Source organism: Cyrtonyx montezumae, unplaced genomic scaffold, assembly GCF_038088225.1.
Source record: "Cyrtonyx montezumae isolate F1298 unplaced genomic scaffold, pur_monq_1.0 scaffold_4, whole genome shotgun sequence".
In the NCBI taxonomy this organism is placed as follows: Eukaryota; Metazoa; Chordata; class Aves; order Galliformes; family Odontophoridae; genus Cyrtonyx; species Cyrtonyx montezumae.
In genome coordinates this window covers 15,236,200-15,254,385 of record NW_027072045.1, presented here as the reverse complement: position 1 = coordinate 15,254,385, position 18,186 = coordinate 15,236,200, and the positions used below count along the sequence as shown (strand labels likewise).

The 18,186-nt window shown below is 40.2% G+C and overlaps 1 protein-coding gene across 1 annotated transcript in view; it reads left to right on the top strand.

The window, feature by feature from the left end:
- Positions 1-213: 213 nt before the first annotated feature.
- Positions 214-18,186, top strand: part of ARHGAP22 (Rho GTPase activating protein 22) — a 115,817-nt gene continuing 97,844 nt past the window's right edge. Inside the window, exons 1-2 of the mRNA XM_065746208.1 lie at positions 214-408; positions 11,706-11,793. Of these exons, the coding sequence (XP_065602280.1) occupies positions 229-408; positions 11,706-11,793 (268 nt within the window). The 5' untranslated portion in view covers positions 214-228. The remainder of the gene's footprint in view (positions 409-11,705; positions 11,794-18,186) is intronic.

Below are 18,186 nucleotides of genomic sequence, written 5' to 3'. Positions count from 1 at the left end.
TTGTGTCACTTAGATTGCTACAGTCAGCAGTGCCAAAAGGATGTCTATCCTATTTCACCATCATGAACTTCAGTGTATGTCTTGAAAAGTAAATACATACTGAAAGAAGAATGCACATAGTGGTCTGTCCTTGCCTGAGAAGAAGTATGGAACAGATTAGCCTCTGTGTCTTTGCACCCTTAATTCATTGTTTCACTTTTTTTTTCAGCCCGATCGAAGAGTTTGGTGATGGGTGACCAGATTGGGCCTCCCTCCAGACCTTCTTCTCCTAACCCTCAAGAACGCGTGGTGAAGTGTGGCTGGCTGAAGAAACAGAGGAGCATTGTAAAGAACTGGCAGCAGCGGTGGTTTGTGCTGCGTGGTGACCAACTCTTCTATTATAAGGATGAAGAGGAAACTAAACCTCAGGTGAGACTACTTATTTATTTTATTTTATTTATTTATTTTACAAACTGTAGGGCATATTGTTTGTCTTCTTTATGGGTTGCAGTCCCTGTTTAGACTAAGAGCTCCCTTCAGTTGCTAAGAAGTATGATGGGTCAAAGAAAGAGGTGCTTCAAGGAGATTTACCTATCACGCAGGTAAGTAGTAGAGCTTGGGAGAACATGAGTAGATGTTCCCTGGATTGCTTCCTGTCAGTTCTGTGGCTTTCCTCATGAAGCAATCTAGTTGCAGGAAAACTCACTGCCTAAAATCACAGTGATGTCAGTGCCGTTTGATGACTGTGCTATTTCTACTTCAGTTACCAACTCAAAATAGCTGTCCACAAAACCATGACAATAGCCCTTAATGAATGTGTCACTGGATGTAAGGAATTCCTAGTAAAAGCTTTAATTGTCAAGAGGTTCTGTTATTAATCAGGAAGTAAGGAGCCTTCTAAACTTCTGCTGTTTGTTCATGAAAAGCAAAATGTAGAGATTTTTTGCCTGCTGAAAATGGCTTACTTTTCAGCTTATTTTTGTTTCCTTTAGATCTCTTGCTCCCATACAACCTGTCTTCATGGTGTTTGAACACCTTTCGCTACTGAACAGAGCATATTTGTGGGTTTTTTTAATCATTCTAGGCTGTCTGATTTCTGTTTTCAGGAACTGCAGGGCAGAAACATAGCTTATTTCTCTACAAGATGACTGGCATTAGTGTAAATAGACAGTACTAATGTTGTTCTGAGCATTTGTTTTTAATGTATTTATTCTTGCAACAAATCTTGTCTTGAGCTTAAGTGAGGCTTTTAGTCTGAATTTGCTCATGGGAAACTGATACGCAGAGACTGTGATTTACCCATGTTCTCATGGAGAAATCTGGAGTAGAAAAACAAATCTACATCTCCCAAGTCTAATGCAATAGTAACTTTGTACTTACTTAGTGTGGACTGCCTTTTCCTAGCTAGATAGCTAGAAGGTGCACTATCAAAACCTTTTGAAATAATTTTGTACTTGTCCATCCCAGTAGCCTTGTCACAGGTCTCAGTGAAAGAAGTCTTACTGAATGACAAACATTCTGTTTCAGGCAAAATGCACCAGCCCAAGAAGACCTTGGGATGAGAGGCTTATAATTTAATCAAGGCAACTTGATTATTATTTTACCTGATAATGCCTTGGGAGTCTTTGAAAACTTTGTTTGAATTTGAATGGGAATGGCCAATATGGAGTGCTGGGTGTAAAAGGAGACTACATTGAAAGAGTTAAATGCTCCTTCCTAGAAATTTTTGCACAGTCCTCTAAATTTGAATGTATAATCTTTCCTAAAGCTGCAATGCCTTGCATTTCAAGTTGTTGATCTGCAGGGAGGAGATGGGCTGAAATCAGTTGCTTTGCAAACTTAGACCTTATCCAGAAGATGGCAAACTATGCCAGTTTAATGGAACTGAATGTTCACTGATCTACAATAACTGCATTGTCACTCTCTCAGTACAAGAAATGTTTTAAATTAATCTTTCATAAGCTTGCCAAAAGCTAGAGTATTTTAATGTGAATACTGTCTTATAAAATACGCTTCATTCTCAAACTGGATTACAAGAAAAAATTTAATTCTTTAGCCTTCTATGCTTTCGATTCACCTAAGACAATTCTCTATTGAAAGAGTTTTCACGTGGATGCTTTTTCATTATCCTATTCTGACCTCCAAATCTTAATATAGTCATCTATGTGACTAGTCTTTGACAAGAAGAGCTATGGAGTTCTAGATTGCTGAGGCAAGAGTGAAAAACCTTGCTTAGTTGGCTGAGACTCATTATCTCTCAATCCATTGCTAAGGAGAAAAAGATGAGCCAGCTGCTTAGGGCTAGCTTGTGTGGGTAGAGCATGTGGGTTTTGTTATATGCCAGCATGCAGGACTTGAGAGTGAGCATGTGTTTTAGTATGTTGTATATACACCTGGGTGAATTGCTGTTCTATGCAAATTCTGAGAAGAAGGAATCTAGGTAAGGCTTTGTGCTGACTTAGAGCACGTGTCTGACAGCAAAATCTAACTAGCAGGCTAGATAACAATTTTTTATTCAATACAGAGGAGTTTGAGTGAATGCAGGCCTATTTCTTAAATCCTTCTGATTCAGAAATGCCATGGTCCAGTGATGTTGTGACTTACTATCTGCAGGGCTCAAGGGCTGAAGCTATGTTGAGGCTCATATTGGATCTCTCCCATACCGGTCCATCCACTTCATCATGATACAGCTTGTACTGTTTCTGCTGTGGGTCAGTTGGATATCTGTGGTATGTCTGGCAGCCTCATGCTTTCAAGTTGTTCCTTGTCTCTCCCATCACGATCTCCTGGTTTTGTTTGCTGTTGATGAGCACAGGCAGGAGAATGCAAGCATGAGGCATCTCTTGCAGAACAAAAGGCTCCTGAGCCCAGCCTCCTCACCTTGCTGAAACTGTTCATTAATGATGCGTGTTTTCCTTTTTACTTGGCTCCTGGAGCTGGGAGGGTTTTTTGTATAGTTCCTTCTATCTCCTGATGATTGGGATGGGATCCTTATCTTCCTACAGATTTCAGTCTAACGTGCTCTTTGACTCCCCTGAAGTTCATAACAGTAGTTTCTACTCTTCTTTAACGGTTCTATGCAATGAAAGCATTAATCTTGTCAGATTACTATTATACCTCCAAAAAACTTCACAAATCTGCACTTATATTGAACAAGTAACTGCTACAGTCATTGACATTCCAAGCTTTTTATGTAGTGTTGTTGTTACTGAAACACAGGACTGATTTTTCTCTAACGGGTGTGTGAATGTATTCTATGTATGTACATGTTTACATAAGCCTCTCTGATACCATTGAAGCCTTGAATAACGCCTGTGAGTCCCTCCCAGGCAGAGATTACAGCTGTATATGAAGTATTTTGGCCTCTTCCTGGTTCAGTTCATAGCAGTTGAAAAAAACAGATCTAGTTAGGCCTTGAACTGATACAGAAGATTATTACCCATAAGGCAGAGTAAACTCTGTACTTAGCATTTGCACCACGATAGAATTCAATAACAAATGGTCTCTCTAATCTATGAGCACTGTGCAAGCATAATAAGTGACCTCCATTTATTTTCTGCAGTGTTGTTGTAGCATGCTGCTATTGCTGTTCTGGTATATTAACAGTGCAAAAAGAAAACAGTGTGTGTTTAAAGAGATGGGTTGCATTTACTAGTTTTTGAAGCACACCAGATTAGAGGAAGTAGACAAACTGCATAAAACAAGTGAGTTTTGGAGCAGTGAAGATCTTCAATTGAGTAAAGATTTCCAGAATAGAGCAGAAGATGCAGTATATTGCTCTTATTGATCTACAGTAAGAGTAGTGTAGATTCCAGGGAATATTACTGAAGGTAGCTTCAAGTGTTAAAGTTCATTAGCAGCTATAAGGACTTCTGCAAAAATATTTGTGCTTGGTACTCCCATTGGTTAAGTGCAGTGCTAGAGCTTCCATACAGTGATGAACAAGAAGTTTGAATGGGATGTTTTCTCAGCATTGTTTCATTGCTGGTTGCTTATAGGGCTTGCTGGCTTTTTATCAGGCAGTACTGACTACAGCTTGTTATAGCTATGTGGATGAGGCATTAAGCTTTAACTTTACTCTCACTGTTAAAAGTTTGCATCTCTGTAAGACTGTGCTATTAGCCACTATTGCATGTGCTGACAGCAAAAATGAACGGGGCTCTGGCAGGTATTTTTCCTGCCATTCCCTCTCTCCTGCTGATACTTTATTGTCAACGGTTTATGGGCTGGTTCAGCCCAGTTCCATGATAACTGGGGCAGGGGACCCATGGACCCACACCCCAGGAAAGGGGAAAAAGGAAAAGGGAGATGGGCCTAAAAACAAAACAATGGCAACAATCTGAGGAGGAAAGCTAATTTACTGAAGAAGATATTGGAATGTAAAGAACAAAACATAATTGGAATTGAAGGTAATAAATCAAATAAATTGAGAGTGTCTGATTTAAAAAAAAAAAAATAGGCTTTATGCTAAACACTGAGGGCGAGACAGCAGTGAGCACCGAAAGGTCCATCCAAAAGGAAAGCACCTGTGTCTCGTGACACACAAACAGTTTTTATCTTTCCCTCTGAGCGTAAAACGGAAAAGTGCAAAACAACGCAAAGTCCTCTGGGGTATGTAGTTCTTCTCTTCTGAAACAGTTATATCTGGAGCTATCAATGATCCACAGAGCTGGAGCATTAACTCTTTAACTCCTACTACATGATATTATGATGTAGAATACCAGTAACAAAAATCATAAAACCATGACACTTACGGAAGACATGCTTATGGGCAACTAGTGAAAAGTTAGGGAGAAGGACTTTACCATGAACATAGTAAGATAATTGCTGCAAATACCTGTTCCTCTAATAAAGTAGATGTTAGTGGCCGCTTGCTTAAATTGACTTACATGATGTGGTAAGAAGGGAGGAGATAGTTTCTTTGCTAGTATTAGTCTAAATCCCTTTATTTTTTAATTGCTTATGTAGTATCAATTACAAAGGAATCGTGGCTGCACAAATGCAAAAGTCTTCCTGAGTCTCTTTGAGGCACCTTATCTCAAAATAACGACAGGTTCAATCAGTTCAGTTTTGCTAGGTGAATATTGTACTTTTCTGTTATCCCTGTGATTTCTGGTTGCTGGCTGAGTTACTGTTTCAGGGCTAAATGAAACAATGGTGTCATGTAAGGAAAGGAAAAAAAGGCTTACAGTAGTTCCCACTGTGGAATAAAGCTTTCCAAACCTCACTCCATCATCAGTGGTAACTAAACTTCTTGGTGGTAGAAGCTGGCTTGTGGTGGGTATAAAAATGTTAAAGTACAGTGTGAGAGTATTAAAGTCTTTTTTTAAAAATCATGCATTTCAAACAGTTGCTTTCATGGTCTTAAGTTGGATGGTATGAGTAGAAACATGCTATAACTGAGTAATGTAATGGCATGACCTGCAGAGACTCTGTATGTGCCTGAACTGGCCTGGTCTAGAGTAAAGAGGTACAGGAAAAAAATATTTCAGGGATGAGGAATGGATAATTGCAGCTTTCTACTCCTGCTGCTCTTCTGTTACACGTTCAGCAACCATAAGCTGATTATGCTAGGCTTTTATCTTCTGTAAGATTTATAGTACAGTTGGAGCCATGAGAATTTTTTCATCTTCATAACTTGACAAATTTGTTACTTGTTGCACATAAGCGGACAGTAGGTACTGTAAAATGTGTAGTTATTGGAGCTTAAAGGATGAAAGGTGCTAGTGTTTACAGCAAAGAACAGTTTTGGAGTGCGTAGCTGGAATACAGATTGGTGAAAGATCAAAAATCAAAAATGTTCTGGTTATAGTGTGTATTTCTCCTGCTCTCTAAAGACTTATTCCTGAAGAATGTGTGTGAAGTATGAATGAACAAAAGGAAAGGGGAGGAGAATGCTACTTGTGGAATTCCTTGGTTAAATCCTGTAGTGCAGTATGTGTTGTACAGATAGTATTGTCCCAAAGTAGACTGGGGTCAGAGAGGAGCCAGAGGAAGTGAATAGTTTCAAAATAGAGCTGGCAAAGAGAGATCAGTTAGTGGTTAGGTGATATAGGAACAGACAATAAATGGTAATTGAACAAATTGAACCACACCAGGGCTACTTAAAGTGGCAAAGTCAGATAAGCTGCATCAGTTGGGTCATTAGTTACCAGATGCTTGGGATAAAGCATGTTTATTCTTGCAAAAGAAAACTTTAATTCCAATGAACTGTGTGCTGACTAGATATAGGTTAGTTTGGTATAGGGTACAGTAGTCACCACACAGTATTTGCATGTGTACATGATATACTCATCATAGGATGTTTAGGTAGGGAATGCTTTTATTAGTGTTTAATGCAGTGAACACTATCCAGGTATGTCACTCTTAAAGTGCTAACAAATGGAGGTCATGACCAACTTCTTGCTGTTTCATGTGTCTTTCTTTCTGTGTTTTTCTGGTCTAACATCCATTTCTTCCGTTTTAGAAAGCATGTGTAATTGTAATAGAAACACTGTTCTCCCACTTGAAATCAAGGTAGAGCTGAGAACGTTGTAATTGTCAATATGGAGTCAACTCTAGATTTTCTGCATCTCTCACTTTTCTATATTTATGGAACTTAAGGGGGAGATTTCTTGCTCTACAGTCATTGATAAAGCTCAGATGAATTTCTTATTCAAGTTTTTCAGTAAACCTGTAGAATATTCTTGTAGCTAAGAGGTTTCCTAGTTGAAGTAGTGTGTTAGGCAGCATATTTCACACAGTTGTTTTGACTGTCGTGCCTCTAACCATAGTTGCTGAACAGAGGGAACATAATTGAATAAGCCAGCCCAAGTCCCTTTACTGCTGCTTCCTGATGAGTCAGTATAGGCCTAGAGACAGATGGCCTGTGTGGTACCATTGCCATTCACACACGTGCAATAGGCCTATTATTTTATATTATATATATCTTGCTACAGCTGTGTGCTTAACCATTACATGTAAATTTCATTTTATTCTGAGAACCAAAGTGGATTTTCCCTTGTGAACCTGAACCATTTATGCCAAATGGAAGGGGATATTGGCAGCATCTTACATTTTACATGCACTTGATCAGGGATTCAATCCATCATTGTGGATAGGATGTTATGTAAAGACAAGAGAGACTGGAACTTGGTATCATCCATTGTTGCTCAGGACCATGTGAGTGGCAGCTGGGATTTGCAGCTTGAAGATGAGCATATCTTCTCCATATACAAAGCACAGTGAGAGCTGTGCACCTCGCATTTTCTGATGCAGCTCAGGTGTGGAGGGAGCTACCTCAGGTAGTCATAAGGAATATCGAAAGGTGTTTGACACTCATTATTGAATGGTGCCATTTTGTATAGTATGGTGTGAGAGCATGTCTTTTCTACTCTTGTAACAGTTGCAAAAATAGGATTTGCATCCTACCTGAGATTAGAGAATGTATCACAAAAGTGAGATGTACTTTTGAAACTTGTAGGTTGCTATTGGTTGGGCTTCTGTGGAATGATGGAACAGGGGTTACAGGCATGCCACCACTATCCAGCAAGACAATGTGTCCCTGAGAAAACTTTTTGTTACAGGCTGTGTAGAGATTTATGATCAGCTGGTAGCATTATCTAATTTGCTTCAGCACTGAAGATACTTGCACTTTTAAAAAATCTGTTCTAAATGTTAAGTGTAGCCTGCAGGTTTGTACGTAGAAACTAAATCAATAGCTTAACTGAAATTCCCATTGATCTTCTGCCTGTTTGATTATTTATGTTCACTCTGGAAGAAGATCACATTCTTTTATTTGACAGACAAAAAAAAAATTATGCCATAATGCTTCAAGAGAAACCTCAAACAATTTTTTTCATGGTTGTTTCATTACATATTTTTATGAAAGAATTGTGCTTTCATGTGTCCAGTGTGAATTATAGCATTACTTTCAAGGGAGGACTATCTGAAAAGATGGAACAGTGGCAGGAGAGTGCCCTGGGTATACTGGAGTGAAGGGGAGCTACTTAGTAGTTTTAATGCATGAAGTTGAAGGTGTGTGCACTGGTGTGTTGTGTAACATAGTTACAGTTGCACAGTCCATGAGACTGACTTCTGTGTGGAAGGCTAGGTTATGAACTTCAAGCTTATTGCTTTTCTGGAATATTTTCTAAGGTGTCTCGTGAGGAAAAGGGGAAGAAAGAACTGACCTGAGAAGAGCTTTTGATGTTCTTAGTGTAACAGTCAATATATGTGGTTTTTTGAAGTAGCTGTGAGTTGGCTTTTATTCCCAAAGTAGGAGGTAGCATATGCCCATCCTCAGTTTCCAGGGGAACAGATGCTCTGCATCTGATTCATTAATCTTTTCTCAGTATTGACTTGGTATGATTAAAAAGCTTCAGTGCATCCACAGTAGGCTTGAACTGTGCCTTCCAGAAAGCAGCAGAACTTTCTTTAATGTGTTCTGGCCACTGGGCTCCAAAGATGAAGCTGTATACAATGCTTCCCTGCAGTGTTTTGGAACAACTTATGATGCATTGGCATTTTATTCTGCCTTTTCAGTGTTTTCTTTAGAGTGATTTCAGCATGTCTTATAATTTCAGTGAACCTTGAAAATAAAAATACAGAACAAAATGATTTGGTGGGAAGCATACTGAAAGCTTACCCTGTTCTGTTGGCTTTCATTTTTACTTGCAACTATTCTGGATAGTGTGCTCAGTATGAACTTAATTACCTTTCTGCTCTGTGTCCTTCCCCGCTCTTAACTTGTCCCTGATTTAGGGACAGGATTTCAGCCCTTGCACTCTGTTCTGCAGTGCTATCAACCTGTACAGGCTCTCAGTGTGTGCGCACTCCTGGAAGCAGCACCAGGAGGGAGAGCGAGAGGGTGGCTGGATCTGGGCTTCTTTGCTCTGGTCACCCAGGTGCTTATTTACTGGTTCAGGCTGTGACCAGGCAATCCCATTGCACAGACTCATATAATCACAGAATATCCTGAGTTGGACTCAGTGATCTGTGTGGTGCTTTCCAATTCCTGGCTCCACACAAGATCACCCAGAAATAAAACCAGATTTCTGAGAGCATTGTACGCACTTGAATGCCAGGAGGCTTTGGGCTGTGACCATGGCCCTGAGGACCCTCTTCCAGTTCCTGACCATTCTCTGGTGAATAACCCTTTCCTAATACCTCCCTGATGCAGCTTCATGCTGTTTCCTTGGTTCCTGTTGCAGAGAACAGAGCTCAGTGCTGCTTCCACTCACCTTGTAAAGAAGCTGCAGGCTGCCCTGAGGTCTCCCTCAGTCTCTTTTCTTGGATGCACAAACCAGGAGACCTTAGCTGCTCCTCAGATGTCTTTCCCTTAAGACCTCATGCTTGTTTGATGAAGTGCAATAGCTCTTTGAGCTTCTTTCCGGGAGTCTAAGGGCAGATACTTCTCCTGCTACTGGAGATGAAGTAATTCCATAGCACTGATTTCATAAGTATTGGAATCTTAACTGATCTTAGTAACTGCTGAGCATGGTATTAAATAAGAGTAAGTAAAGTAACTTTATTAAAATGAAATTTTACCAGTAAAAAATAGGTGTACTCAGTTCACTTTAAAAAAAGAAAGCAATAATGAAACAAACAATGGGTGTGGTTTTTTTATTCTCTCCCTTTTCATAATGGCACTAGTTACAATGACACACATGTGAACAGGTCAGTATCACTACAGATGATGTCTAGCATTGCTGTTATCAGAGGCCTAATTGTGAATTCAAACATTTGTTGTCCTTTGCATATACGCTTTTTGTGTGTCAGTTTATCTACAGTGACTTTGTTTCAGAGATGCTTTTTACACCAGATGTTAACTGGAGGGCAGTCATCAAAGATGTCTTGAAGGAAGTCAAAGTTTTACAAGTTTTCCCTGTTACCTCTGAGTGGTTTGCAGTTTTAGAATTCTGTGTCTTGCTCTCAATGACAGATAGCTGAGAGGCCAGTGTCAGTTCACATTACAAAGGTACCAAACAACGAAGTCTTAAGTGAGTTGCAATGTGGATGCTGGCAAAATGTAAGTGTATAGGACAGCTGAGCAAATATCTGATAGGCATACTTGTGTAAATGCTGGTTGTCCCTTCTCACTAACTGCTCTCCACTTCCCTCCCTCCCCACCAAATAGCATCATCATGGATGCCCCCAGCATAAGAAAGATGTGAGCCTCTTGGATCAGGTCTCTGGAAGGAGAACCACAAAGGTACTCAGGGGCTTGAACACTTCTACAAGAGGCTGAGAGAGCTGGAATTCTTGTGCAAGGGGAGGAGAAGGCTTTGGGGGAGACCTTGCAACAATCTTCTAGAACTTGAAGGGGAGCTACAGGAAAGATGAGGAGGGACTTTTTGTTAGAGGGTATAGTGATTGGATAAGAGATAACAGGTGGTTGGTGTTCTGAGACCAGTGAGGAAGCTTTCCACTAGCATTCCCTGTGTTACTGCTTTTCTTAGTACCTGGTATAGGACAGGACTTCTCAGTTGGTCTCACTAGGGAGGAAAGCTACAATAATGCCTTTGGAGGCTATATAGCCATACTTTAAAGATTTTTCCTCAAGGAACAAACATAAAAGAGAGTAAAGTTATTATCAGAAATTGGATTTGAACCTCCAGCTTACTGGAAGTTCTGTAACCCATTGCACACTATATGAGCTGTCCAGTCATCTTAGGGACGGCAACCGATGCCTGAGGGAGAGAAGAATAATTTAGTCATGAACCGAGGTTTATTTCTGGGGCGTGCTTTGGCATATATCAAGTTAGACCTTGAGGAATCAAACTGATTTAATCCATCATTAATTTACTACCCAAGAAAGATTGCTAATGCAGTCTGAGTGACTACTGGGCAAGGACATGTCGATGTGTTTAAATTTAGCAGTATCAGTCTACCAGTGATAGCAGCTGTCAGAACTGATACACTCCCAGAGAAAATGAATTGGTTTTTTTTCTCTTTTTGGTTCTGTTTGTTTAAAGTGCTTTATAATGTGTGAGACAGATTAGACTGCTGTAAGCCTGTTCCTGGATACTGTCTAGAGAAGTGTGTTGTCTCTTAGAGGGAACATTTACAGTTGAAATGCTCTGCATAATTCCCCAAAATCTGTAGCAAGATGTACAAGAGCCTGATCTGAAAATCTTTGCTACATATTCACCTGAGACCTAAAAGTACAGGCCTGAAAGCCTACACTGCAGCTTTGCTCGCTTCCAAATTCCTCAATTTGAAGAAAAAAATGCTTTTAAGTCAAATGAGTTGTTTTTTTTTTTGTGAGAGAGGCAAACTAACAACTAAAGACTGAAATTTATCTCAGTTGTTACCTTTTATTAGTTAACTCGTTGAGATGACAAAGTGAGCATTCTCCTATGCAAGCCACCTCTTACAGTTTGCAGGGCCACAATTCTGACTGAGTTAATTAGAACCTGATTTTAAAAATTTATTAAAAATTTAAAATGTGAAAGAAGAGTAGATGTGATATTAAATGAAACTCTTCTAAGGAATAATTAGTTAAGGAAAGAAAGAGGAATTGCCTGTGTATGCTCAGAGTATTGTTCTTCCAGGGGAAAGATCATTTGACTAGAAGTGTCCAGAAAGGACAGGTGAACTACATGCATGATCAGCTCAAGTCATTTTGTACTCAGATACAGTGAGACTGGAAAAGAGAATGGCTTAAATTTACAGTGTCTGTGTTTATCTTTTCTTTATCCTTTCTGTGGCCCTTCCTGTTTCACTGGTGTTTGTGTCCCTTACAGGGTCTCATTCTGCTGCAAGGCAATCAAGTGAATGAGCTGCCACCTAATCCTGATGAACCAGGAAAACATCTATTTGAAATTGCCCCAGGTAGGACAGCAAGTCCTTTTTCTTCCTGTATAACCTCATCTGTTCCCTGTATTTGTCATTAATGATAAGAGAGTTGTATGGCTTACTTGAATTCTAGGCATTCTGATACAGTAGCCAAATCATCTAGAAAAACTGAGAAATAGGGCTTGATAAAATTATTTGCTGTGGTAGTCTTTCTTTTGGATGAAACTGCTGCATGAAAATAGTTGAAGAAATGCATTGCACCCCTAGATTTTTCTGTTTTGAGGAGGCTCCTGGCCAGCAGTGCTGTGTGTTCTCTCACTTCAGTGTGTTTTTCCAGTTGTTGTAGGTTATGGTAGAAGCTGCCATGCAGCACAGAGCTTACAGAAAAGAGTTACACAGTATCTGAATGTAATTTGCTTTTATGTATCCTAACATAAGATATCATAGCTAAGATTGAAATAATAATAATAAAGTCTTTGAATATTTGTTTTTTGAACTAAAAAAATTGAGATATCAAGTTTTCCATGTCAGTTTGCATATACATATATATATTTATTTTTAAGGTAGGACATCCCATTACATTGCCATAATTTTATACAAAGCGTCTGAAATAATTTTTGCTCCTCTGTAAACACTTCCTGAGTACTGTCTTCCTATATACAGGATATATTTAGAGTTCTCTGTTGCAGCCCAGGAGCAATTGTTTTTGCATGACTCAGTTATAACTGTATCTTGGTGAGGATTGTCCCTGTGCTCTAAATTTGAAGGCAGTGTATTTTGGGAGTAGCTTCAGGTGGTGAGATATGCAGAGAGGACAACTGCTGCTCTGCTAGCAGTGTTAGAGAAGAAGAATGAAAAAGGCATGCCTCTCCATTCCTGTCTGCCAGTACCTGAAGGCTGAATTGCAGGTGACTCAATTACACTTTCACTTACTGGTCATTTTCCTGCCTGCACTAGCTGTCCAGACTTCTTATTTTTTTTCCCCTCACTGTTGATGCTTTTGTTAAAATAGAATGGAGAGGAAAACAAAAAAAAAACCGACTATGGTAATTTCAGAAGGAGCGCACAACACAGGGTGCACTTGTCCATATAGGTAAATACCACTGCTTTGGAGGCAGTTGTTCTTTTATCTGTGTGTTAGAAGCTGTTTTCTTGCCACCTAATCAGGCTGGGCATAAAATGTCTGTGTTGTACTCTCTTCTTAATGTGGTATCAATCAGTGCAAGAACAGTGTACTGAAAGGCTCCCTCTTGTACAAGTAGGCAGAGTTTACAATAACTCATGGCTAGTGCATTCTGTTTGACACACAAGCAGCTACTTTGGGAGTACTTTCTTTATCTCTTCCTTATCACTGCATATTATCTGGTAGTGCTCCCTTTTCTATATATTGTTCCACGTTTTCGTAGGCTGGGCCCTACAAACAAAACAGCAGAGTGTTGTGCCCACAGTGTTGCTCATGTGTGAGCACCTCCTACAGAATGGTATTAATTGCTTGAATATGACAGATCTTATGTACTATTTTCCAATGATTGTGCGCTGCAGTATTCTAGCAGTATTGTGGAACTGGGCTGTGAAAGCACTTGGATTTTCCTGGTTGTGAATGTATCCATGTATTCTGGCATTAAAGGCAATTAACTGAGCTGCTGGGTAAATGGGTATTTTTCACTTCTTGCCCAGCCTATTAGGTTTTATTTCTGTGGGCTGCAAAATAGTTCTCATGAGCCACAAGTAGCGGTTGCTTCAATGGAGTTGGCAATAAAAATGCTTTGAGGCTACTTGAGAAAGACTGTCTTAAGAGGTGGAAAAAAGTGACACTTGACAGCATAGTTTTGAGACCCAGCACATCTGTGTTCAGTTTTGTCATTGTTCTTCTCTGTGTTCCTAGGAATATCTATTTACTCTTAGTGAACTACTGTCCTGCCAGCAAAATTCTCTACCATGTGGATCTGAATCTATTCACATCTGTAGGGAGCTTGTTTGCTGCGCAGATAGCAAGTATTGAAAATGCTATAAGTAGACAATCAGTACAGAATGTGATTTGGCACAGACGTCACTGAAGAATGTGGCTTGAAGAGTTTCCTATTCTCTTCACAGTACATTTATTCCAGGCTAATTTTGGCATACTTTCTTGCTTCTGAAGTGATTGCTTGCCAGCCCGCTGAACACCCACATAGTGAACAGTTCTTAAATGGATGCCAGATAGAAGGGAGCACAAATCATCTTGCAGGACCCAAGACATCATTTTCCATCAGTTCCCATTTTTTCTTGTGTTGAATATACAGCAGTGATCATTCTGCTGCTTAGCTGTGTCTCTGTTCTCCCTGTGTAAAGTTGACATTACATGGTCTCTGTATGGTTGATAAACTCTCCCGGTATTTTTCACTAAGTTGAGGCTCTTGTTAACAGAAGCACATTTTATTACTGTAAATACAGATATAAGACTTTTACAGTACTTGTGAGATGAAGAGCTTTAACAAAATTCAGAGCAGTGCTGTACTCCTAGAGTTTCTATACTGTCCAGATACCACCTTTACTGGCAGTGAGAGTCTGAGACATCTTGCAGTTCCTGACAAAGGGAATGTGCCAAACTTTGGATTGTAGCACTAACTATCTCCAAAAACCTACTTTGTGTTTGATAGCTAGCATTTCAGCATTCTTATTACTAGAGCAGTTGCTTGGAGCTTACCACCTGTTCTTCTGCAGTCAGCTTACCAGTGGGTGCTGCTTCCTCAGAGTGCAGGGACTAGATTAACAGTGTGTCCTGCACTGTGACAGAGCTGTATTGATTTTCTGCTGAGTAACTAGAACTAATGATGAGCATTGTGTATTATTCATGTTTCATCAAGTTCATTTATAAGCTGTATGGTGCAGCTGGGAGAAGGGTTAACTGAGGACGTGAGAGACTGTAGAACATTTCTACAGTTAAATCAGTGTTGTATCTAGTGGCAGCACTTCCTAAAACACCTCCTTTGGCGGAAATACTCTTTATCCTCATTTCTGGAGAAACTGCATTTCTGGGTCCTTTATAACCTGCTCATGCTTTCTTCTCCCACAGCTATTAAAGTTCGAAGTGGAATGGCAGGGTAAAGTGTGGACACATCACCAATTGCTCTTGTGTTCCAGGATGCATTAGCATGTGGTGTTGGGGGGGGGGGGGGGGTGTTTCTGTAAAATTATTGGGGTGGTCTGAGGTCAGATGCAAAGTTTAATCATTTGGGGGTGACCTTCACATATAGCAGTTAGTATTTCTGAGAATGTACTAGAGGAGTACTGATGGCTTAAATGCTTCTGAGATTTTACTTTCTAGAAAGTTGATGTTTTTTGTGCCACGCAGCAAGTAGCTTGTCTCATTTTAATAATTTGCTTTTTGCAGCATTTAGAGAGGAGAAACTCAAGTCCTGCAGAGTCAGAGATCATTCTCTGATATAGGAAGGTTTTCTGAGTCAAGGGAGTGATGAAAAGGTTCAGAAGGTAGGAAACAGGATTGTTTTTTGATAGGTAGGTCATGGATTATTAGCAACTGACTAAAGAACAGCTTTTCTTTGTAGAAAACTTGATGACTTGAGGATTTTTTTTATTTTCTTTAGAATGGATTCAGTCAGTCTTTTCAAGAAGAGTGAAGGGGAAGGATATAAACTTTAATTTTTTTTACTTGATTGAGCTGCTACCATAATGGCTAACATTCTCACCTCTGTAGGAGGCATGTTTTTCTTCCACCAGGTATAGGCCTGGACCCTGAACCTGTCACCTGTGAGCATCTTCCATCACTACTGGTCTTAGTGAGACAGATGCTTTTGCTTCACTTGTAACTCAAATTATTCTAGAGTAACATCATATTTGGAAGAGTGTTTGCCCCTTAATTTTAACAAACCAGCATGTTGTGATTGAAAGCAGCTTTGCTGAAAAACTCTCTCCTGGTTCTTAACAGTTTGTTTCTTGCCACAGTGCTGTTTGTTGAGGTTAATAGTGACAACTCTTTGCTGGATCTTTATGTGAGAAACAAGAGTGCAGTATTGTGGTAGGTATAATTTGATTTCACTGGAAACAACTGATGAAGGGATTGATTTTGTTTTCCCATTTCCTTTTGGCTTCTTCCCCTATATATACTCTCAGATCTCTTACTTCCACTGTTGTGACTAGAAAAAAAAGTGTCTTTGAAACCAGTTGGACTTGAGGTTGAGCAAGCCAAGGCTGATGGGATATGCACTTGTGGGTTCCTTTACACGCTCCCCTGAGTAACACCTCCAGCCCTTTCATTAATGAGATCATAGAATCATAGGGGTTGGAAGGAACCTCAAGGGATCAAGTCCAGCCCCCCCTGCCAAAGCAGATTCCCTACACCAGGTCGCACAGGTAGGTGTCCAGGCAGGTCTTGAATATCTCCAGAGAAGGAGACTCCACAACCCCCCTGTGCAGCTGTGCCAGTGCTCCGTCACCGTAAAGTGCTTGCACACATTCGTGTGGAACCTCCTGTGCTTTAGTTTCTGTCCGTTCCCCCTTGTCCTGTCTCCACACACTGCAGAAAAGAGTCTGGCCTCGCCACTTTGTCCCCCGCACCTCAGATATTTATAAACCTGGATCAGGTCCCCTCAGTCTTCTTTTCTCAAGGCTAAAGAGACCCAGTTCACTCAGTCTTTCTTCACAGGGGAGATCCTCCAGGCCCTTCACCATCTTTGTGGCCCTGCGCTGGACTCTTTCAAGAGATCCCTGTCTTTTTTTATACTGGGGAGCCCAGAACTGGACACAGTACTCCAGATGAGGCCTCACCAGGGCAGAGTAGAGGGGGAGGATCACCTCCCTTGACCTGCTGGCCACCCTCTTTTTAATGCATCCCAGAATGCCACTGGCCCTCCTGGCCATGAGAGCACACTGCTGGCTCATGGTCAACCTGTCGTCCACCAGGACACCCAGGTCCCTCTCTACAGAGCTCCTTTCCAGCAGCTCATCCCTCAACCTGTACTGGTGCATGCAATTATTCCTCCCAAAGGAGGAAGATGATTCAGTCTCCAGATCTCTTGTCTTGGGCTTTTTGTGGACTTAGCCAGAGCAAGGGTGCTTATGTTTGATTCACATTTAGAAGGTTATTTTCAAAGCTTTGAACTCTGGCATGCTGTTCAATTAACTATAAAATCTGAGCTCAACATGAGCAACTTGCCTTTTCAAAAGGGACCTGCATTCTGCAGTGACTCCTTTAAAGATGGAATTTGTTGTATTCTGACAGTAGTCTGAGGCAGGTTGAAATGCCTCATCCAGAAACTTCTTTGTAGGGTTTATGAAGAAGCTGTTTCATTGCCTTTAATATATATATATTAATAAAAGCAGAATTGGAAGATAGGAGTGCTAACTCTCACAAGATCTGTAATTGTTGACCCCATTTTCTATAAGGAGTGCAGCTCAGTGGGTTGAATGGTGTCTGTAAAACACTGCTCTGCAGTACACTTCTGTGTCTAAGGTGATCAACAGCGATTAAGTTACTTTTGTGACCTTTTTATCTCAGTTCCTGTTGAGCTTGTGTAATTAAAATACTTGGAGGAGTAATTAGAAATTCAGACATTTATAATCATTCTGTATTTTCTATCATTCTATGCATGTTCTAACTATCAGCAGGAAGCTGCGTTTGCTGCTGGTAATTAATGTTTTCTCCTGAAGCCTACAGCTGACTACTGACTGCATATCTGGATATGTGATGTTGGTTTTAGAGGGTTTTATTTAGGTTTCTGGGATTCAGCACTTAGCATAGCAAAGAAAGTAGTTCTGGGTCCTACTGAAAAGGATGAAGCCATATTATTTCAGCAGAGGACTGTGGAAATGTTCAGCAAGCTTATGAACATCAGCGAGTTTCCATGACACTGCAATCACCTGTAGAAGACTGATCTGTAGTAGACCTGCCATTGCTACTGGCTAATCTTTACTTATTCCAGAAGTCTGGTGTGCAACTGAAGGCAGAATATTTGTCACTAAGAGGTAACTATCTTAGGGAATATAAGCTAGACTTTCCATTTATTAAGGAGGGAGAAAACTAATTTTTTTTCTCTGAACTTCTTTATGAAGGAGTGTCTAGGACAACAAAATTTCATGCCTTCTTTCCTGACAGTTTGGAGCTATTTACTACCTTATAGTTCGGGTTTAAGACCTTCAAGGTAACACTAGGTACATCTCTAATACCAGATACGTCTGCTGGGCTTTTGTCTGCTATAGGGACTCTACATGCAAGATAAGTGCAGTCTAAGTAGCTTTGGATACATGTATCCTGTACTTTCATAACAAAAAAAGTAATGCAAAAACTGTTGATACTTTTAGCATATGTTCTGCTTGCTTCATCAGCTCTTGAGCACTAGATGGTGCTGGTTCTTTCCACCTTGTACTTGGAAAATTGCTAAGGTATACCAGAACTCCTGAATTACTTGAATGTGAGTTCATCCTGTAAGA